Source organism: Argentina silus (assembly GCF_951799395.1).
Source record: "Argentina silus genome assembly, chromosome: 9".
NCBI classification, from domain to species: domain Eukaryota; kingdom Metazoa; phylum Chordata; class Actinopteri; order Argentiniformes; family Argentinidae; genus Argentina; species Argentina silus.
The window spans coordinates 17,023,944-17,047,246 of record NC_139663.1 but is presented as its reverse complement, the minus strand read 5'-3'; the positions used below and the strand labels follow the sequence as shown (position 1 = coordinate 17,047,246).

Below are 23,303 nucleotides of genomic sequence, written 5' to 3'. Positions count from 1 at the left end.
TTCAAAATACAGTGTCATAATGTCGGTTAAGTAAATAATTACGTGATGTTCTTTTTTTTATTATAATTTCTAGTCCGTGATTACGCGCATTATCTGTTTAAATGCGTAGCTTATTTAATGAAAGTGGTGCCGTGAAGAATGGTGCCGTATAAGTATTTAATGAATTTGCATGATGTTGTTATTTACGTAGGCGTCCAGCTGTTGTCACACACACACACACCCCTCTCTCGCACTCGTGCTTTGCGCCGATATCTCTCTTTATTCATTCGGTGACAATCCCCCCCGCCCCCGTCCTCTCCCCTAGCGACCAATCAGAACATCATACAGTTGGCCTACAGGGAAGATGTTGCACCATGAAACAGTCCTCCCACTTACTCAAATTGTAAAGATTCATGAGAGCCTTATTCTACATCAACAATAAGGGATGTCCCATGCTGTGGTACCACCAGTAGTATACACATTCAGCATTAGATTTTATTGTAAACAGTTAGGTCTCACGGAGGAGCAAACAGTATTTGGTATGTCTTCATATAGCAGGGTATTGTGGCCATTGGTGCATCAAACGCTCTTTGGATTTCCTCATGTTTCAAAAGACTAACAGAGCTGTACCTTGCTGTAGTTTGTTAAAATGAAAAATGGCACCCAGTCAACATCATCACACAGGCCCACTCCAGCCTAGAGACCAACTTTGTAAAACATACAGACAACTAAAAAAATATGTGCAAAACAGTTTCTTTCTATCCCATCACACAAACAAAAGGTCACATTGAGAGAGATAATAAGACAAGACTAACAAAGGAAAAAAAGATATCACCTGATTAAATGAAACAAGGACCAGGAGAGTTTTAGAGAACATTTCTCTGGTCATTCATTCATTCATTCATTCATTCATTCATTCATTCATTCAGTCAGTTGGCTATCCCGTCAGTCTATTAAAGTAAAAGACCAGGTCACAAAAGCAGAGTTTGCGTTCTACTCTTATCCACCGGTGCTACACATCAAACGAAGACCTGTCTCTGTTTAATGTTGTACAGCCAGTGTACAGACCAGAACGGGCTAACATGCCCAGCAGACACTTAGTGTACAGTATACATGTTGTATGGCTAAATTACTGTGACACACCACAGCAGCTTGAGACTGAAGTTGACACAGCATAGCAGTAAATGATGTCGGTCATGGCTCAAAGCTCAGCCTTAAAGAAACCTAAGGGGGAAACTTAGAGGGGGGGGGGGGTGTAAGCTGGCTCTCAGAGCCCCAATTCGTCCTCCGTTTTTCCTTTCATCCATCCCTCCGTCCCTATGTCCTATGAGGTGTTAGTGCTGTGGGGACCTCTCAGGTTCTTCCAGTCTTCCTCGCTCTCACAGCGCTTCACTCCGCTGAAGAACTTCCTTATCAGAGACTTTGCCTCCGCTTTCACTGTGGACACACATACAAGTATTAGACAAGGCAGATCTCCCATAACACGTACGTGTTATGGGACACGTACACACACGTACACACACGTACACACACGTACACACACGTACACACACGTACACACACGTACGTACACACACACACACGAATATATAGCCTTTCTGACCTTGATCTCTTCCCCGGCCCCTCCCCTCTGCTAGTAGATGAGACAGGCAGCGGGCAAAGGACTTGAACAGCTCCTACAATAAAAAGGAATAGTATCACATAACATATCTGTGGTGGTTTTCTAAAATGATCACAGGTACCATAGGTTCAATACACTCCTGAGTGTATTAGAACAGAGAGACGACATCCTCATCCCCAGCCTCTAGCTCCTCCCTCCCTCCGTCACCCTCACCTTGGTGGCGAACTTCCCCTGTTTGTAGAAGGGGTCCAGACACCGGACCACTATGTCCGCCACCTCCTTCAACGACACAGCCTTGGGTGGGGTTTTATCTGGGGTGCCTGGCTCCAGCGTGGTCTGATGTACAGTGGGGTTAAAGGTCACCTTCTTCCTGTTGTCCGGCAGGGGGCAGCTGCGTTTGGCTGGGGGGAGGGGCTCCCTGTCCGTTATCCTGTCCTCACACAGCTGGCAAACACAACAGGACAGATGGTGGATATCAGCAACAAGGTTTTAGTCATGTAAGGGATAGTTCACTATTTTACAACTCATAGTCAAAACGGTTCCTTACCTTGAAAGAAGTCTATGGGCATCAACTCTGAACCATGGATTTCAGTTTCTCCTGGCCCATAGATAACTTTCAAGGCAAGTAACCATCTGGTGTAAAATAATGAACTATACCTTTAATATCTGTGTTACCAGTTTGATAGAGTAACAGTGCCCCTATTGCAGTCACTGTACTGTGAAAGGGTGTAAATACCTTCTCTATTAGCAGTGCTTTGGGCTTGTCTTCATGTGTGTTTGGTCTGTGTGGGAGACAGTAAACATTAGAAGGGGAGAGGAGAAACAAAATAACAAATGTAAATCAAATACATTAATACACATAGAGCTCAAAGACATCTTACTCTGTGGTAGGCTCCAGTTTAGCTTCCACTTTATCATCCTCTATCATACAAGTGTCGTCCTCATCATCATCATCATCAACAGTAATGACTTCATTTAGGATGGTGCCTGTGGGGACGGATTCTATAGGGTTGGTATCCATAGAGACGGTCTCCATGGGAACCGCCTCAGGTGTGTCTTCCTGAGTGGGGGATGGCGTGGGGAATACCGCAGAGACTTGAGGTGAAGTATCACTGGTTCCCATCTCTGCTTCTTGCACCTGACTTTTCTTCACCGGTTTCTTCCCAAAGTACCGGGATATGTCTTGAGAGTTCTTAACAGCGTTCGCCAGCTTCTGCTGCTTCTTGCTCAGGGCTTTGGTGGGATCGTTCAGAGAGACGGCCACTGCATTGGCTTTGGCTCTGATGGACGAGGTAATGGTGTCTGCTGAATCGGTAGTCTTTGTCTCCTTCCTCTTCCCCTGGTCTTCCTCGTCGGCTGACTCTCCAGGGCCCCCAAGGCTGTCGTGGTAGAACCCTCCGCTCCCTTCCCCCCTGTCGGCCCTGGCCCCAGCCCCAGCCCCAGCCCACGCTCCTGCTGAGGAGCCCTCACTGTTGGAGGCCGCAAGCAGCTCCCTGGCTGTTTGGAACGGGTTGGAGGAGCCCCTCAGGCCTGCTCCTATCCGCTTGCGCTTTAGCTGGTTAGTGAAACACAGAGAGCGAGGGACCATTAGTCACCAAATTGAGCCTGTACATAAACCTCAATGTAATCACATGCATCCTGTTTGTACTGGGGGTGACACATCATCAGTCTGGGACATTGGTCTCAATGGGCTGAGTCACTGCGTGTTAGCCATTAAGACAGGTTGTTCCTCATTACGGCCACCAAATGACTAAGAATATCCTTCTCTGAAGCGGGTAGAGCCAGAGGGGCTTTTCCCCCCCCCATCAATGTTGGGTCTTACGGAGTAGATCTGTGAAGCAGACGTGAACCCCTGCTGCTCCTCAGCGACGGAGAAGGAAGAGGAGGAGGAAGGTGCTTCTTCAACATTGGCTTCAGTCTTTGTCTCTCTGGTCTCAGTGGAGCTGCTACTAGTCCCCTCTCCTCCCTCTCCTCCCTCTCCTCCTCCTCCTCCTCCTCCTCCTGAGGCAGATATTCCCTTCTTCATCTCTGACACCTTAGGAAGAGGTGATGAGTTCAATAATTAACCGGTTAAAATAATACAATGACTTATATAGCCTCCATATGCACTTATCTAGAATTAAAGTAGTGGTAAGAAGGTCAGTACATTTCAGAGCTACTCACCCTCTTCAGGACAGCTGCTTTGTACAGGTTGGAAGACTTGGCGCTCTTTAAGACTTCATGTTCAATATCCACCGCCATCGAGAGTATGTCTGAGCTGGGAGAGGGGGGATAGTGGAGGAGAGGACAGGAAGATAGAGGAAGAAATGTAGGTTCAATTGTCGTAATGGCATCTCCAGTGAGTCAGTGACACTGCAATATAAGTGTTCTTCTGTCTTGACTGATACCTGAATGTGTCTGCTGCTGCCCCCTGGTGGTTGGTCAGAGCCTCCTGCAGGAGGGCCAGACAGTGCTCTCTGGCCTGGAATACAATACACATTGAGTAAAGAAAGATTGAACATGGACAAGATAAGATATTAAATTTTTTCATCTAAGCTTCACTTATATTTTCAGGGGATAAATTGCCAAAAAGGCCCTAGTATAAAACAAGGGCATTTCATACAAGCTTCATTCAACTACCAGGTGTCAACAATAGAGGCACTGGCCACAGTAGAAACGGTTTGTCCATTTAAGTGAATACGCACGATTTATTGATAAATAAATAAGTCTCACTGGGTTCTGAGATTTATATTGTAATACAAATACCAGCCACACAGTGGCAGTGTAGCCTAGTGTCTTTCTTTGATCTCAACCTACTATGTTGTTACCCTTTTCTTTCCAGGGACACCATAGTGAGAGTCTGACCATGTTTAAAACATCATCTTGTTTGTCTATCATATTGTTTCTAATTGTTTCTCAGTTCTCATGATGGTTGAGTCACTGAATTTCTGTGGACGTGTGAATTAATATCAAAAGCATGAGAGCGTGATATTGGTTTGCATGGGTGTGAGAGTTTGTGCGTGCGTGCGTGTGTTTATAGAGGTGGTGTTGTACCTTTACAGTCAGCCTGGGGACTTTCTGGCTGCTGGCCTCTTTTAGTGGGCAGTCAGCATCTGTAGAAACAGTCAACTGTTAGGAATCCCAAAAAACACTCCCACATGCCTCTATCATCATCAGGTTGCTTTACACTGATAGAGGTGTGTGTGTGTGTGTGTGTGTGTGTGTGTGTGTGTGTGTGTGTGTGTGTGTGTGTGTGTGTGTGTGAAGGACAATCACAGAGGACCCACCTGGAGGGATAAAAGTTCCTTTGTGGCCAGCAGACAGCTACAGAGAAAGGCAGGGAGGAAGATTAAAGAAAATGTGACACTGAATACAGTGAACATGAAAAAACAAACATTCTACTCTGAAACAGTGAACACTGATCACTGTGTTTTGCCGTCAACCGCATTCACACATCACACGTCACTTCTAATCTGATGAGAGCAGAACAGTTACTGTGGTATACAGCAGACAGTTTGGAATGCAGCCTAGGGAAGGCCGACTGGTTTTCCCTCACTCCAGCACTACATCTCACCTACTGGCCCGTGTCCGTCCCCCCGCCCCCCCGCCCACCCCAACAACTCCCAACTCCCTTTGTTGTTGCTGGCAAAGTGTCAGCCCAACAGTTTCACCGTCGTAGTTTAACTCAACACGTCTTTTGTTTGTCAGGATTTATGTGAGAGATTTGAACAAGGGGGTTTGAGTGTTGGAGGAGGAGGAGAAGGGGTCTGCAGCCCCGTGCCAATACTCCTCCACATGTGGGAGCGATTTACCACAAGCTGCTCTGACAGAGGGGCCCCCACAACCACATACCCAGCCTGCCTGCTTGCCTGCCTGTCCGCCTGCCTGCCCACAGCTGGCAAACAGATGTGGAAGGAGAGGGAGCAGCAAACAGAGGACAAGAGGTTGTACTTATGGAGAATGTTTAAGGGAGGATGTTTGGTTCTTGTATGACTGTGGGTGGAAGCTAGAGGACAGACTGTACAGGTTGAGAACGTGTGTGTGTGTGTGTGTGTGTGTGTGTGTGTGTGTGAGAATAGCTTTCACCTTCCGTATCTTCATTTGTTTCTTGAAGAGATCTCCAAACTCCTTCTTCCTTGTCTCTGACTCATCCTCGCCATCATCACCGCCCTCCCACTCCTCGTCATGTCTGGAGGTCACCACACCAGAAGTTCAGAACAGACATCTCAAACTACTCCACAAACTACGTCCACAACAGAAGACAATGACCTCTCACTCACAATGACCGACTGAATAAGACGGTCACATCAACAGACAAGATCTGTAAGGCCAACATTTCCTCAAAAACAGCAAAAAAATCCTTTGATTTTCCAACTGTTGGGGCGTTCAGTGGCGTAGCACACTAGGGCGCATACCATATCATCGCAAGGTCCCTGGTTCGATTCCGGCCATCGACATATCCTGCATGTCATCCCTCCTCTCTCTCACCCATCCTTCCTGTCAATCTCTACTATCTCTATCCCAATAAAGCAGAAATGTCCTAAAAACATATATTTAGATGTTCCAACTGTTTGGTACAGTCCAAACATCAACATCAGGTTGCATACCTCTCAAAGCCGTAGCCATTCCTCCCCCCTGCGTAGAGCCCCCGGTCAAACCCAAACGGCCCTGCGGGCCTCTGGACCGCTTTGGTCTTGGTGCTGAGGGAGGAGGATTTCTCCAGCTGTGCCCGGACAGCCTTGGGGTCGCGACAGTAGTCACAGGCCCCGGCACAGTCTGGCTTCTGGTTCCCAAAGAACTTGGAGATGGTGGCATGACGGCAGCTGAGGAGGATGAGAAGCACACAAGGTTATAGACACGCACGCACGCACGCACGCACGCACGCACGCACGCACGTACACACGCACGCACGCACACACACTTGTACAAATGCACAGGTGCACAAATACACACCTCAAATTCAAAGGCATGTAACCCCACCCATCCCTTCAGGACCTCTCCCAGAGCATTGTTGCTCTCAGCTAAGATGTGGCACATGCCTGAGAAACACTCACATTACATAATATGTGCATTATACAGCCTATAGGAAAGATCATTATACAGCCTATATGGAACATTATTATACAGCCAATATGAAAGAGCATTATACAGCCTATATGAAAGAGCATTATACAGCCTATATGAAAGAGCATTATACAGTCTAAATGAAAGAACATTATACAGTCTATATGAAAGAGCATTATACAGCCTATATAAAAGATACTGGATGATAGCCACATTGCATATGCTAAGCAATCAATCAGATGTCATGTGGCTACACAGAGACAGTGCTGGTTGATCAATAGGCACCACTTGTACAACAGATCATCTGACATGATCAATGTGCGATGATGAAACCAAGTCAACTAGGGCCAACCTCCCCACCAACCCACAATCCCGCTTGTTTTCGCTCTCTCACTCAAAACAGAGAGATAGACAGACAGACAGACAGACAGCCCCTCAGGCAAGGCTGGCTGTTGATGGAGTGTGTTTCTCACAGCTCCACTTGAGATGCGTGAGGTATCACAGTGCGACAGGGTAGGTCCTCCGTCACTGACACAGAGCGGTGATCAGGATGCTATTTCTGCTATCAGAGGAACTTGTTTGATGAGGAGAGGAGTGCATCAGGGGGAGTGGAATAACTCCTGAGTAGATATACTGAGGAAACAGACATTCTAGATCATTCTAGATCAAAAACACTGCACCAACTGTAGCTGCTCTATAAAACATGTGGATGGTGAGGAGATATATATATATATATATATATATATATATATATATATATATATATATATGAAGCAGATTTCAACATTTGATAATGCTGTTTTACAAGATGGGGGGTCACGCCTCTTTTCACATACAGCTCTCTATTGCAGTTTAATATTATGTAATGTACTGTATGTATACACACACACACACACACACACTCTCTCTTGGGGAAGCATTAGACAAGGTACCTCCATTACGCACAAACACTAACTACCCCGCTAGATATGGAAACCCCGTCTCCACGGTGATCAAAGGGGGGGGAAAGAGGCGGTCTCAGCAAGGGAGGCGGGGAGCCGGAGAAAACCATCAACAGAGAGGAGAGAGAGAGAGAGAGACAGAGAGAGAGAGGGAGTGGAAGAGAGATAGAGGGAGTGGGAGAGAGAGAAAAAAATAAACAGTGACATACAGAGCAGAGAGAAGACAACAGACTCATGTAGCAGAGGAGGAGGAGAGTACTGTCGGAAGAAGATAAAGAACCACGGCGCGAGGAGGAGGAAGAGGAGGTGATGAGCTGTATTCACAGAAATACAGACAGCACAAAAACACAGCAGGGGTCCCGTCTGACTGGAGATCAACAACAGTGTTGCACCACCCTTGGCTCTTCTACCGGCACCAAGAGAGGACAACAAACTAACTGGGGAGAAAGCAAACAATACTGAGAAGAGGAGAGAAAGAGAGAGAGAGAGAGAGAGAGAGAGACACAGAGAGAGAGAGAGAGGGGAGCCAGGGAGACATCTGGAGAAGCTCACTCACTTCCAAGCCTGTTTCGTAACTTCAGTTTATTAAGGTACTGTCCAGCCTGTACACACAGTGGATGCACGGCTTTAGCTGCTCTCTGTTTCCATATGCTAATTACCAGCTGAGGGACTTAACTGTGCTAACCCTAATCCTGACCAGACTGCTGGGCTGCCGGAGACTGAGAGCACTACCTCTGTCTGTTAGACTCTGTTCTCCAACACAGACACACACACACACACACACACACAGAGACAGACACACACACACAGACAGACAGAGAGAGAGACAGACAGAGAGATAGACAGAGACAGACAGACAGGACACACAGACGCTCTCACACAGGGAACACTCACTCACACTCCCTCAGGTAAGAAATGCGTTGGTTCTTGTGTTTCTTAACTGACTGGTTGGCTTAGTAATCCAAGCTTCGTTGTTGTGCTGTTTTGATTCATGCTCTGTTGAATGTGTGAGAATTACTCAGTGTCATCCAGGGGAGTTGCAAAGTGTCTGTGTGCCGATGTCAGTGAATGCAGAACATAGCTTAACAGAGGAACGGCTAACAAAAGCTTATGAAGAGTGCACAAAAAAACTAAATAACGTGAAGAGTGTGTTTTTAGCTGTCACGCTGTGCATTTTAACGTGTGTTATTCAGTGAGGCATGTATGTGATTACAGTATGGGAACTGCCCTAGGGGGGTTCTGCAGTGTTCCATTATCATAATGACATATTTAGCAGCTGGAAAGTTAACGTGAGTCTAATGCTGTGGGCTCTCACGATACTGCGAGGCATGAAACCTGAGACTGGTTAAAGCCCACTTTGGGACCCATTACTACACCAGCTAGAAGGTTTAAACCTGAGAAAGAGATGTCTGGGAAGATGAGCTCAAGAAACAGGTCCGTGTGAGAAACGTTTTTTTTTTTAGTTTGTTTCAAAACTAAATGGGTGTCAGTTGACAAAGCAAAGATGAGTTAGAAAATGGCCTATACACAGAACACATTCCTCCAAAAAAAAGTGAAACACTGTGACTTTAAATGGAGCAAACAGTCTGTTTACACATCACACCCATACAAACACAACGCTCATTGTCAAATGCATAGCTTTCCCCTTTGATAAAACAAATATATACAATACCTATAGGTTATATGGCAAGTGCAAGAAGCTAATTCAGTGTTGCAGGGGAGAGGACTGTTGTCCAATCAGGTTGATTTGTTGTGATAGAGAAGTGGGGGGAGTTTGTAGTTGACTAGCAGCCCAAACAAGATGGGGGAGTAGAGAGCCTGATGGACTGAGGACCGATCAGAAGGCAATTAACTTGAGCAGGATCTTGGTTGCATCTTGACACAAAATGGCCGTCACACCCAATGTTGTTCACTGATTACAAACGAAAATACAGTAGTATACACTCTGCTTAGCCTAACCCACACCTAACACAACCAACATGTGTGTGTCTACCCCTGAAATAGTACGGGACAGTCCTCTCTCCACCCAGTCAGACAGTGGGATCCCTCCTCTCTTCTCCTTCTCCAATCTCCCGCTGGGTATTTTGATAACAGGATTCCAACGCCAATGTGTCAGCCCTCAGCTATGCTGGGAGCTGTAATTACAATGCTGCAATGTAGGACATACATTCACCCTGGACCAGAAAAACCACCACATGCTTGAGAGTAGACCCCCACAGGCTAAATAGACACTCCCTTTCTCCAGCTCGCTCTTAGAGAAGGAGATGTACACTCACTAACCACTTTATTAGGAACACTATACTAATACTGGGTAGGGCCTCCCTTCGCTTTCAAAACAGCCTCAATTCTTCGTGGCGTTGATTCCACAAGATGTTGGAAACATTCCTTTGAGATTCTGGTCCATGATGACATGATTGCACCACGCAATTCCTGCAGATTTTTCACAGATTGTGCAATTTCAAGCTGTGAATCTCCCGTTCTACCACATCCCAAAGGTGTTCTATTGGATCCAGATCCAGTGACTGGGAAGGCCACTGACGAACACTGAACTCATTGTCATGTTCATGAAACCAGTTTGAGACGACTTTTGCTTTGTGACATGGTGCGTTATCACGCTGGAAGTAGCCATTAGAAGATGGGTAAATTGCGGCCATGAAGGGATGCACATAGTCAGCAACAATACTCAAATAGGCTGCGGCATTCAAGCGATGATTGATTGGTATTAACGGGCCCAAAGTGTGCCAAGACCATTACACCACCTCCACCACACCATTACACCACCTCCATCATGAGTATGTGTACAGTGTACAGGTGTTCCTAATAAAGTGCTCAGTGAGTGTATGTTCATGTCATTCTTTTCCACCATCTATACCACACGAGTCAGAACAGATTGACCAAGCTCTTTGACATTGTTAGTCAGTGAAACTGTCAACAAATTGACAACCTGAAAGGTGTATTTTGATCTCTCAGTACATACATGTTACTCTCTACTCTCCAGGTGCATCTCAGTGGGCACATGCACACCACACCAGTGACACACAGATACCAGAGGTGGACCGACTGCTCCACATCCAATTCTGACCCAGACGAACCAATCAGAAGTACTCTGCAACCTGCAGTGCCCCTGCGAGTGACAGTAGCCCTGAGCCAATAGGATGGATGCCAGGGAGGAGACCCTGAACCTGCTGCAGAAGATCTGGACCAAGCTACAGGGTCTGCCCAAAGCTAGCCCTCTGGAGCTGGGGGCCTTCTTCATCCTAGTCCTCTTCATCAGTGAGCTGATATAATATCTAGAATATATGCCATTTAGCTGACGCGTTTATCCAAAGCGACTTACATTGCACTGAGTGCATACATTTTTCAGTATATATGGTCCCAGCGGGCTCAGTCTCTCATACATCCTCCACCGAGGACGTCTTAGAATTTAACTTTTGAACGCCACCAAGAACGTTTACCACAGAGTCAATACGTATGTCTCTCAATGAACACATTTTGAATAATGATACACTTTATAGACCCATCTTAGAATGTATACCTCAAACCACTAAGACCGTACAATGTCAACCAGTACCACAAAGCATTTTGCGTGAAAATTCTATAACTGTCAAAAGAAAACCTTCGACTAATCCTCAACCCCTGTTCTCTTCCCCAGTGGTCTTCCTGCTCATGATGTTGATGGCCTGTGTGACCTGCTGCTGCTGCGCCCGCAAAAGCAGACCCAAAGACCCCCAGACCTGAGAGAGGCCCCCTATCCTCCCGACAGAGAGACATTATTGACAGAGCACTCTGTGGTCCCCCAAACATCGGAGGAATAAGGACCCCAGACAGTGTGCGTGAAAAAAAAAAACACAGGGAAAGACATTATGGACAGGCACTCTACGGGCAGGTCCCTTTTTAACCTGTGACGAATGAGGACCCGTGGAGAGTGTGAAAACCCACAGGGAAAGACATTATGGACAGGCACTCTACGGGCAGGCCCCTTTTTAACCTGTGACGAATGAGGACCCATGAAGAGAGTGTGTGAACGCGGTCTATAAAAGAGCCCAGCCCTTGAACAACAGCACTCTAGATAAACACGGAGACTCCCTAAGAGACTGGCAAACACGCCCCAACCTCCAGGCTTTCAGGAGTATCAACATTCCATGGAGCATCCCGGGGCTCGAAAGGCTAACAATGCAGCCTTTTGACCTGGGAGAAGGACAGGGCTAGACTGGGCCTCTCGGACGGTTTAAACTTACACACACTCACACTCACAGTCTAACCGACCACCATCTGAGTGTCAACTCCCCCCCCCATCGTTTAGAGAAGACTTGAGCAGCTCTCTTCAGCTTCCATCAGAGCCTCACAAATGGAGACTCCCACCACACCCCTTGTGAAAGTGTTTCAGCAAAAACAAACTTCTATCATAGAAGATGGGGAGGCCCATGTCTGCCCTCTGCTGTACAACAATGTAACTGCAGCATCGTTTTACAGTTTTTTTCATTTATTCTAAAATGTATGAAGGATATATATGGATATATATGGATATATATGGAGTATTTTCTCCAAGCAAAGAGTGAAACAGTTCCGTTACAGTCAAGTGAGAGGTTGTTGTCGACGTGGCAATAAAAAAAAGTTTACTTTATGGCTTAAAAGGGTTCAACAGGGTTCATATTATGCAGTATGGTTATGGTTTTGTATATTGCATGAAATAAACATTTAAAAACAGAGTACTAGCATGTGTTTATGTTTCAAACTCACCCCTCTTGCTCACAATAAGACACCATGGCTTCAAAGTCTGTGATGGCCGCCTTATCCTGCTCTTTATCTGAGCCACGCTTTTTCTGTAGCGAAGTACAGAAATCATTCACTCATGCAATAGCTCCATAAACAACCATATTTTAACTCTTGCCGTCAACTACTATGCATTGTGTTCACATCAGGGGTCAAGTAAGATGATGATATATATAAATGTCCCCTAATGATCATGTCTTCAGTGTGGTCCTCCTATTCACCTGTTTGCGGGCCACCTCCTTGCGGATGAGGAAGTTGAGCTGCTCCCTGTCTCTGGGGGAGTAGTAGGTCCTACAGGAGGAGGGAAGCCCGTCTCTCCCCGCACGCCCAGACTCCTGGTAGTAACTGGCCAGAGACTTGGCCAGGTTCCAGTGAGCGACAAACCTGTTGGATGAAAAATATAGATAAATATGCGAATACGCATGCACGCACGCACACACACACACACACACACAGAGTCTCTTGGGGAAATATTAGACAAGGTACCTCCATTACGCACTAACTACCCCGCTAGAAATAACACACACATTATTTCATGTTTGGTTTGTGAAACGGACCATGCCAGATGTTAGGATTCGATTCCCAGCCTCAAAACTTAATGAAAATGAAAGTCACACACTCTTCTCTCATTCCTGTGGCATGTATTCACCACCAACACTTGGGCTCAATAGGCTTCCTGAGGATTCCCATCCTCACCTGACGTTGGCCTTGTCCACTCCCATCCTCACCTGACGTTGGCCTTGTCCACTCCCATGCCGAAGCTGATGGTGGCCACGATGACCACCACCTTCCCCTGCATCCAGTCAGTCTGCGCCTCGGTACGATCCAGTGCCTTCAGCCCTACACAAGCAGGAAGAAAAAAAAGGTTGTGAGTCCCACACTTTTGTTGGACCACTCAATGATTAAAAAAGAGCCCGTCTCAATGCTCGGGTCGGTATCATGGTTCTACAGTAACCCTGTCCTGCTCACAATGATTGGAAATCCTAGAGGGATACTTTACCTGCGTGGTAGGGCTTGGACAGGACGCCCAGCCGAGTCAGCTGGTGGGCAACAGTCTCACAGCCGTCTCTGGTCCGACAGTACACAATCCCACAGCCCTGAGGGAGGACATTCAGAGATCTCCCAAGCATTTGCCACTAGACAACACACTGAATAAACATAGTACACAACGGATGTTGACTTCACTCATCACCTTCACTTATTGGCATTCTACGCTTATGCATCATGCATATGGTATAATAAACAATACATTTCTGAGTTGTTGTTTTTTTTTGCAGTGTGTGTGTATGGACACTCAATATTCTTCCCTGTCCCGGGCGCTTAGTGGCATAGCACACTAATGCGCATAACACAAAATCGCAAGGTTCCTGGTTCGATTTCGACCGTCGACATATCTTGCACGTCATCCCTCCTCTCTCTCACCCATCCTTCCTGTCAATCTCTACTGTCTCTATCCCAATAAAAGCAGAAATGCTGTAAAAACAAGCAAACAAAACTAAAATATGAGGAAATAATGTCTGTTGAGCGAGAGTTGAGTGTATCAATGTACCAACCTGTCCTTTAGACCCGTCCCCCAGCGTCTCCTTTACGAAGGTGTGCAGGTGGGCGTAGGGGTCCTCCAGCAGCTCCCTGAACACCACGTCATAGTGCAGATTACTGCGGAACACGGGCGTGATGAAGGACAGCGGCGAGCGCAGCTTCAGGGATTGAGATATGTCCTCTTGCACATTCTTAGGAGCTGTGGCTGTCAGGGCCACGCAGGTCACCCCCGGTAGACGGGCACGCAGGTTGCCCAGTTTGAGGTAGTCAGGCCTGAAATCGTGCCCCCACTGGGAGACACAGTGGGCCTCATCCACAGCCAGGTAGGAGAGGAGCTTCCGGGAACAGAGGCCCTTCAGGCAGGGCTGGAAGGAAGGGGAGGCCACCATCTCTGGGGTGATGTAGAGGAGCTTCAGCCTGGGGCATTCACTCTCCAGGTCGCTCAGGATCATGTGGCGTTCGCCCGCAGGGAGCTTGGAATTGATGGAGCAGGCGGGAATGTTCAGCTCCCTGAGGTGCTCCACTTGGTCCTGAAGAAGAGACGGGAGAAAGAGAGGAGATACAAAGCAACGTGAGAGTCGTCAGAAGGATTCAAGCATGTCATTCCGAGAAACAAGGACACAAACCGTGTCTGTCTAGTTTGGTCATTTGAATTAAGAAGTAAAGGACAAACTGTAACAGAGAGAGCCTCACCTGGATGAGAGCGATGAGTGGGGATATGACCAAGGTGATGCCATTAGCCAACATTGCAGGGAGCTGGTAGCACAAGGACTTCCCTGCCCCGGTTGGCATGCACACAAACACATCCCTGTCACCTGCACACAACATGAGTCGTATATCATCACCCCCTTCGTCTACTGTATCTATCTAATATATATATATATATATATATATATATATATATATATATATATATATACACACACACACACAAATACATACATATAGACACACACACACACACACACACACACACACACACACACACACACACACACACACGTTAACTGTAACTCCTGTAACCTGATGTCAGATAGCCAACCTCCATGTAAAAACACACCCTGACAAATCTTCGAAGACACACCAAAGCATTTCCGATGTAAATACAAGTTAGTGATAGATTAAGTGTAGAAAATACTCAGCTCTTTTAAGGTAAACAGACAGCTAATGTTGTCTGTTGACAGCCAAGCAAGGGATTGATTGAAGCCGTAGCTAAGCAGCTAGCTAACGTTAGCTCCTCCAGCTACGTAAGTCTCAGGTCTGTGTTAACGTGTTCAAAATGCTTATTGTTCTAACCTTTGATAACCGCTTTGACAATGTCCTCCTGCTGCTGGGATCGGAACTTATCGAACCCAAAATGGGTTTTTAAAGCCCGGTTAATGGAAGTCATCACTTATGCAGCGGGACTCACAACTTGACAACAAAACTTCACTCTCGCCGTCGCATAACAATGACATCACGGCATGCGTGCAGGTGAGAAATGCACAAAATAAGGCAAAACGTTATTACAGGGAATACCGCTTTAACGCATTTACCTGCTGTACTAGTTTATATCTCCTGTATTTAGTGTACATAGATTACGATTAACTACAGAGGCCATGAGTGCATGTTTTGCACACACTCAATGTCCACCACTCTGATTGGATCCCGGGGTACACACCTTTCTTATGTTGGCCAATCGAAGTCAAATGTGCTGATTAACTGCACGCGGTTCATCAACACCTTCGGTGCCAGATTTTCATATGAATTCATTTTTTCTTATCGATAAGTATGTTATTTTGCGTTGCAGATTTGCTTGGCAAACTATATCAAATCTACAGAGAACTTCAACCCTGAAAACTAGGTGAAGTGAATCAAACCAAGCAAGTAGAGAAAAGGCGCAATTGAATTGACAGTCGCCTCGGACTGTGGACTGTTTGAAAGGTCTAGAAAAACACACGGGTTCCTCATGGATCTGTCCACTTTATCATCTGTCTCTGACACCATCTGTGTGCTGTGGGGTAAGACGTCTGAAACTACTAGGAGAAACTGTTCATGATACCACACCTTTGATTTCATGTCCCAATCAGCTGCTCAGTTGCACGGGGTTTCTTTCTTGTCCAGGCTGTGAGCTGAGTGACACCCAGAGGAAAGTAGTGTTTGACGTAAATGAGGATTTATGGGAGCATCAGTTCTTCATCCGAACGGTCAGTCTGTTTAAACTTTCAGCCACTCTCCAAATGAGCTGTAGGCCTACAGTGCCTTCGGAAAGTATTCAGACCACTTCACTTTTTCCACATTTTGTTGTGTTATAGACTCAATTTAAAATAGATTAAATTAAAAGAATTTGCCATCAATCCACACACAATACCCCAGAATGACAAATGCTTATGCTTGCATTAAGATGGACTCAATTCAACTTATTGAGTGGTTTGTTGATGACATTTTTGCATTTGTGTTAATTTTAAGAGTGTCATAGCAAAGGGTCTGAATACTTTGTACTCTGTACATGAGGTATTTCTGTATTTCAATTTTAATACATTTACTGAAATTTCTAAACGTGTTTTTGTGTTTGTCATTCTGGGGTATTGTGTGTGGATTGATGGCAAATTCTTTTAATTGAATCCATTTTAAATTGAGTCTATAAACACAACAAAATGTGGAAAAGGTGAAGGGGTCTGAATACTTTCCGAAAGGCACTGTATAGGCATAAATAGAAATCTCTGATATGGAATTCCTTGAATGTGCCGCATGACTCACACCCACACATGGTTCCCTGAGAACCTATAATCAGGTTCAGCCTATGAAACCAAAATAACTAATGGATTAGAAATTGGCATTCACCTTCATTCAGCTCCTAATCTGTGCTCTCCATCTGTGTCCTGTGCAGATCTGTCTGAGTGCAGATGCCAGTAAGGAGATGCATGTCGTGGAGGTTCAGGACAGTGTTGGCTTGTCCTCCAGGCCAGTGCCTATCGCCAGCCTTCATCCTATGTGCCAACCTATGGTGAGTCACCCTATCCCAGAGACTCACTGGAATTGTTTGACTGGTAGAGGGTTGGGCACGTAGAGAATGGGTTACTGTATGAAAGCAGTAGTGACCGTTTTGACCTCACAGGTGAAGTTTTCTTATTTATGGGAGGGAGGAGGTACCTGGCTTGACTTCACCTCAAACTGATGTCTTGCTGGTGCTTTATTTGCAGGTCAGTTTCCATGGGTTTGAGCTCATTCCACCTGTCACCTTCAAACTCCGCTCCGGACTGGGTCCCCTATTCATCTCTGGACAGCATGTGACACGTACGTGCAGAATTTGGTCATAAGTTATTGCGGTCTGATATCTGATTCTGATTTAATACTTGATCTGTGTTTTCATAGTGTCTCATGAGGGAGAGGAGCAATCGTTCATTTCTTCACCTACACCTCCCCTTTGTAAGCCTGCAAAACTACTTTTTTATTTTATTTTATATTAATTCATGATGTTGAAGTTAATTAATTCATATTATTAGTATGTATTATTAGTATCATTTTGTTAGTATGATTTGCCAAAAAAACATTGAAGTAGTTTCATTTTCTTTTTTTCTTATTTCAGGGCACACATAGTCTGAACCATGTAAGAGTTCAATAAAAACACAGCGCACAAAGTAAAGACTTGAGTTTTGCTTATTTATTATTCACAGAAAGTGCATTTTTATTGCAGGATTAATATTGCACAATACATTAATACTACGGTATTCTTTCAAATGTACGAAAATACAGAGCATGTGAGCGTAGCATAACTCTAGTAAGGAAGAGGCAGAAAGAATCACAGAGGCAGCAGCATTAGAGTGGTCACATAGCTATTAGCCATAGCATGTTGGTCTTTACATTAATGGAGGTCTGAATACTCCCAGTGACTACATTAACTCACTGGTGCATACAGTACACATCTACAGGAGTGCTGACTGGTGAGTGTGGTACCATAAGGGATGGGGTTATGGGTGGGAAGTACTCTGCTCAGCCCCACAGGCATGGGGCGGGGCAGAGGCAGTGGGCCTTGGTCCCTGGAGACCTGATGACCAGGTTCTTGATGATCTCCGTTGTACCGAACAGGGGGAACAGCTTCTCTGTGAAGACCTCATTGTAGGTGTAGATGTGCGAGTGGGTGTCCACGTCGTAGAAGGACAGCTGGCCCTGGTCGTAGTCCAGGTAGATGGCCATCTTGCGGGGGATGAGGCCCGGGGGCAGGGCGGTGAAGGGCACGGTCAGGGCTTTGAGCACAGTGCCCCTCTCCAGACGCAGGCTCAGGTAGCCCGTGTCTGTGTTCAGGGACTTGAAGCCTTTCCTCAGGGCCGACTCCTTGGCCACACCCAGTCGCCAGTCCCGCTCCCCCACCTCCACCTCCCAGTAGTGGCGGCCCGAGTCGAAGCCCTCCACCCCCACGGCGCACCACCAGCCGTCGAAGCGCTGGTGGTAGTTGGGGACCTCCTTCCTCTCGAAGCCGCAACGCATCTTCTTCTCGTCGTTGGAGATCAGGAGGTCAGGGTTGGCCGTGTCCAGGTCCAGGGTGATCTCCACTGAGGGAGAGGCAACAGGAAGGATTTAGACACATGAGGCACGGCAGAGCACTGCAATGACATTAGATATGTATGTGTCTGTTATTTATAATATACGATTTGAATGGATGGAATAGTATAGAGAGAGAGAGAGGATACCTGCAGCATCAGAGATCCAGTCCCATACTGTAACATGAATAAAGCATTTTAGCAACAAATATTCTGACAGTCCACACATGGAATTGATTGTAAAACAAATATGTTCTGTCAACAGTACATCCAGCTCTGCTCAGGCCTGTCGATGCAGTCACATACCTGGGCGAGGGATGTAGCGGGCGGCACCTAGAGGGAGCCAATAAGCACATTTTAAAGTAAAAATGACCCTCCGACTGGTTTCTCACTGCAGTAACACTAATATGTTTGGAACATTTACAGGCGAGATCCTGTTACAAACCTATCTTCTGAGTCCTCTGCTTCCACATGAGCCATTGTTTAGGGATGGTTTCCTGCAAAAAACATAAAACAAAACACACAAAGAAATTGCCTCTGTAAATATCAGCGCAATGCTGTCATCAATCTCTTCGTAAACCGTATGCGTCATTATCCTTAATGAATTGTAAGATTGAAGCAAGGCCTCGCCTTGTCCAGGCTCTGCGTCAGTAAGGTCAGCATGATCAGCTCCATGGCCGTCAGCAGGTTGGGCACGCAGCCTCTCTGCCACACCGCCTGGAGATCATCCAGCACCTTGGCCACCTGCTCTCCAGGCCACACACTTTGCTGCAAGGAAACAAGAGAGGTTGCAGTAAGACGAGTGTCTCATGATAACAGTAAGCACAGCGTCAATCAACAAGGCCACAGTGTAAATGGAGTCGAGGAGATTAGCGCTTTATCAATCTCCGAAGGGGGAAATTCACTTAAGGATGTTTCACTTATTCCGATAGGATGATTAGATCTGCCAGTGGTAACATAGAAGACAAGCTGCAGATGTGCTCTCGTCACCTCCGGTTGGGCTCTCAGGTCCTTGGTCCAGTTGATGATCACCACCTTGGCGTTCTCCAGGTCCTGCTCACTGGTCAGGTTCTGCTCCCTCCCCTCACTCTTCTCTGGCCAGCCATCCGTCTGCATCGGCCTCTTCTGCAGATAAGACATGGAGACGCATGGAGTTACACGTACTGTACTGTACAGAGACATTCTCCTTCAAATTCACCAGCTCTTTTGAGTCTTTTATCCTAGAGGTCTAAGTCCCAGTCCATCAGTACTCTCTATATTAGCCTCCAGTACCTTGCTCTCCAGCATGGAGGCCCAGTCCAGGATGAAGGCCCTGCAGAGAGGGGTGGGCCAGATGTCATCAAGGTTCCAGATGTGCTCCAGCACATCCGACCGCTGCAGTGAGAGAGGACACGGACACAGACATGACTTCAGGCTTCTGGGAGTATGTGAGTGAGTGAGTGAGGTAGAGGGAATGAGAAGGGGTTAAGGACTGAAATAAAGCAGTCTGATAGGGACCACCTTGGAATAAGGGATATTTTTGTCTATAAAGTTTATTTCTTAGAGTCCAAGCCAGACGTTCCTATCGGCCATTGAATGTTTCTACATGCTGTATATGTGTATACCTGGCACACTCGGCTGAGGTCCCTAGCCAGGTCCACTATAAACAGCTGAATCTCTTCCAGGGGCTCTCTTTTCTCAGTCTTTGCCCTTTTGCGAGATTCCTGAGGGAAAAAGTGTGAAGACAGTTTACCATGGAATACAGAAAAAGTAGCAATAGCAATGGGCAGAGAGGATAGAAAACAGATTTAGGGGACAAATGGGGGTTTCAGAAAGTGCTTTAGAAAGTAATAAGGTCAAAACTGAAAAAAAGAAGTCGTTTGTCCTCATCAAAATGCACACCATGTTCCCCTCCTGTCAGCAGGAAAGAAAGAGATCTGTCTCTCTCTCTCCCTCCCTCACTCTCTCTCTCCAATAACCTCCCTGACTCACTGCGTCTATTTGTCTCCATAACAACAGCCTGGTTTAGTTTGTCTCTACAACTTAATCTAACATCAGTAAACTAGCATGTAGTAGATAGAAATAAATAGAACTGACTGCTTAAAGCATGTGACTGATGCCATGACAACAGCAGTTTCAAGGTCACCTTCCCCTGTGATCAAATCTGACATAAGACAAAGGTGTTTTGTGTAAGGATGGATTTGTGAGGTCAGAGAGGAGTTTGTCCTACCTTAAGCTTGGCCGTTATGTTCTTGGCCGGCTCGACCAGGAAGTGGAAACACTGCATCATCTTGGCAGGTCTGTGCTGGGATCCTGAAAATCAGACATAGATAAAGCAGTTTTAGAAACTTATCTTCACAGGGCACCTCTGCTTGACAGACTATCCAAATGGATCGATCCACCCATTACTCCCTGTGGTCAACTTTCAGATGGACAGGTCCAACTAAAGCGTGTCTGATTCAGCGGTACTTGTAGGCTACATTGTGTCACTGTGACTGATAGTAATAGCAGGAACACCGGTGCCTCATCCAAATGAAAAGGAACTAAAAAAAAAATAACTTTCACCTGAAATAACCTCAGAAAGCTTTATTCACTTTGCTATTATTGCAAATGGGTCAGCTGTTCCATCCCATTGCCCTAATTCGGCGGCCCTCTCCCACGTGTCCTAAGTCAACAATAACAACACCCCTTCACCCTTCAGGAGACAAACATGTTTACTTCCCAAACAGCATTACATTATGTAAATCATTAAAGGGGCAATCTGGAATTGGTACATCAATAATTGGACTTTTAAATGAATTATATATAGCCATTGTTTCCTGAAGAATATAACTTATAAATGCCTTATGAGCCTAGTTCAACTATCTTACCCCATCAGAACCCAAAATATAAACAGTGTAATTGTATTGCTTCAAAACACTGTATAGCTTCAAAATATGGTTAAAACTATCATTTTTATCTCATGGATGGTCAGTCCTTGCATCCATAGTTCTGTCTATGAATTTGGGAATGGTATGGGTCTCCAACCCTTTCCGTCAGCTGACGGGGAGTCCGCTTTGTTGTTGTTTGAATCCCAGATTGCCGATTTAAACATGGGACAGAGGGCACAGCATGCAACATATGGCCAATCTCACTTGACCGAAACAAAACATCAACACCAGTGTGTGGTCACAACATGAAGGATGCTTCACCTTTAGAAATCATTACCTCACCTTTAAAAATCATACACTACATTAACAGTGACATTACAGTCCAGTCTCTGTAGCGTGACTGCCCCTGCATGCTGTCAGGGCTGTCTCATCTGTCAGCATTCGTGTGTTTGTCCAGCAACCTCTCTCTCCTCACTCCCTCACTCTCTCACCCCCTCCCTCACACACACACACACACACACACACACACACACACACACACACACACACACACACACACACACAGGCTAAGCCAGTAACTCTGCTGGGCAGAGCAGGGCAACTGTGGCACGTGACCTTAGTCAGTGTGCGACTGAGGCTGTTAGCGTACCTGGGAAGATCTCCAAACAGAGTTACAAAGTCCTGATACAGCCAAGCTAACCCAGATAATGGATCACAGGCAAAACAGACAGCGATGGATTTAACTGGCCCAAAATAATCCCCATCTTTGGCAATATAGCTCTAGATTCCATTTCACTGTGGCAAGTTCAAGTTTGTGTGTATTGATAGGTAATATCTATAGACTTACAGATAACAACGTGCATTTGATCTTTGATCTCTAAAATACTAGAAATGAAGGGTTAGAAGCTTGAAACCTGTTTTTTTTTTCTCTTGACCACTTGCATTCATTGCCCAAATCAATCATAACTGCAGGTTTCTAAATTATGGATACAAATAAATCCCTTTATGTGAGTTCATGCTGACTGTCTGCTCACATGGATTGTGTGAAGATATCAACACAAAGACGTGTGGTTATAAAATGTTTGGTCAATTTAAATCGAAAAAAAATCAAATCAACATGTTTTATTGCATAACAAAGAGGTGTGGTTATACAATGCTTGGTAAATTCAACCTTGGCAATTTTAATTATTGCCTTATCAAATCGAATAGCATTGTCTATATACGGCGCTGTATGTAATAATAAGTACGAAACATCATGGTGAAAACTCATACATCTATACGGACAAATAACGTTCGTCTTTCCTGCCGAGTACCGTAGTGTCACTATTTAGCACTGCAATTGAATATGATACGAGTAGACTACTCAGCTAATTAGGTTTAATCTGCGAGTGAGAAAACATGATTATGCATGTTGACAGTGACAGTGACCCAGTTATATACCAGTCTAGACTGGTGCGCACAAAGTAAACATAGGTAGATCGTGTGACTTTGCGGCACTGCAACAGATCTTGCATTAATATTAATGCTGCAATACCCTTGGTTGACATTGCATGTCGAATTTGGTTTGACATGTCGAATTCGCACATTTGCATGAGATGCTCATACTTGAGGTATATGTAAGCAATGTCATGCTGTTATGTGCTGTTGTGTGTGAAGTCTTTATTCAATCAAAATGTTCATCATCATATTTTAGAAAATACATTCCTAATCATGCGATAGGATCGTATTCACTTACATACCTTGCACACTATTTTGTGGTGTCGGTCCTTGTTTTGGTCTCTTCTAGCCACGGGAGTAGTTTTCCAGTGGAATAAGTCAGTTGATACTGTATGCTGCAGTATGACTGACCTTGTTTACATACACGATTTTCGTATGAACGAAGATACTTCGGCTATCTCCGCCTCTTAGCAATCAGATCCGAAGATGGACAAAGCGCGTAGCCATGTTTGTTGCTGAAGTTGGCTACTGATCATATTCATAAAAAAATGTCCGTTCTTTTTTCTTCTGCATACTGAAAGAGAGTCTGATTTTGAACTGA

At 45.6% G+C, this 23,303-nt stretch overlaps 3 protein-coding genes across 3 annotated transcripts; 1 reads left to right on the top strand and 2 right to left on the bottom strand.

Annotated features, from left to right (window-relative positions):
* Nucleotides 1-460: 460 nt before the first annotated feature.
* On the bottom strand, nt 461-15,323 carry recql5 (RecQ helicase-like 5). The gene is made up of 19 exons (XM_083677779.1): nt 15,193-15,323; nt 14,590-14,711; nt 13,911-14,426; nt 13,358-13,454; nt 13,086-13,197; nt 12,579-12,741; nt 12,325-12,407; nt 6,187-6,402; nt 5,666-5,768; nt 4,867-4,903; nt 4,634-4,692; nt 3,988-4,061; nt 3,764-3,857; nt 3,423-3,635; nt 2,482-3,155; nt 2,337-2,382; nt 1,814-2,044; nt 1,583-1,655; nt 461-1,416 (listed from the first exon to the last, which is right to left on the bottom strand). The coding sequence occupies exons 1-19, from the start codon at nt 15,284-15,286 to the stop codon at nt 1,304-1,306; spliced, it is 3,120 nt and encodes a 1,039-aa protein (XP_083533905.1). The 5' UTR covers nt 15,287-15,323; the 3' UTR covers nt 461-1,303.
* A 391-nt stretch (nt 15,324-15,714) lies between these two features.
* On the top strand, nt 15,715-17,491 carry npm2a (nucleophosmin/nucleoplasmin, 2a). The gene is made up of 6 exons (XM_083676259.1): nt 15,715-15,896; nt 16,000-16,082; nt 16,766-16,882; nt 17,079-17,172; nt 17,251-17,304; nt 17,465-17,491. Exons 1-6 carry the CDS (start codon nt 15,845-15,847, stop codon nt 17,473-17,475), a joined length of 411 nt encoding a protein of 136 aa, XP_083532385.1. The 5' UTR covers nt 15,715-15,844; the 3' UTR covers nt 17,476-17,491.
* Nucleotides 17,492-17,531: 40 nt separating this feature from the next.
* Nucleotides 17,532-23,087, bottom strand: LOC310809201 (E3 ubiquitin-protein ligase TRIM69). The gene is made up of 10 exons (XM_083676393.1): nt 23,005-23,087; nt 20,626-20,708; nt 20,021-20,119; nt 19,689-19,790; nt 19,407-19,541; nt 19,047-19,184; nt 18,862-18,913; nt 18,723-18,749; nt 18,567-18,593; nt 17,532-18,428 (listed from the first exon to the last, which is right to left on the bottom strand). The coding sequence occupies exons 2-10, from the start codon at nt 20,683-20,685 to the stop codon at nt 17,869-17,871; spliced, it is 1,200 nt and encodes a 399-aa protein (XP_083532519.1). The 5' UTR covers nt 20,686-20,708; nt 23,005-23,087; the 3' UTR covers nt 17,532-17,868.
* Nucleotides 23,088-23,303: the final 216 nt, after the last annotated feature.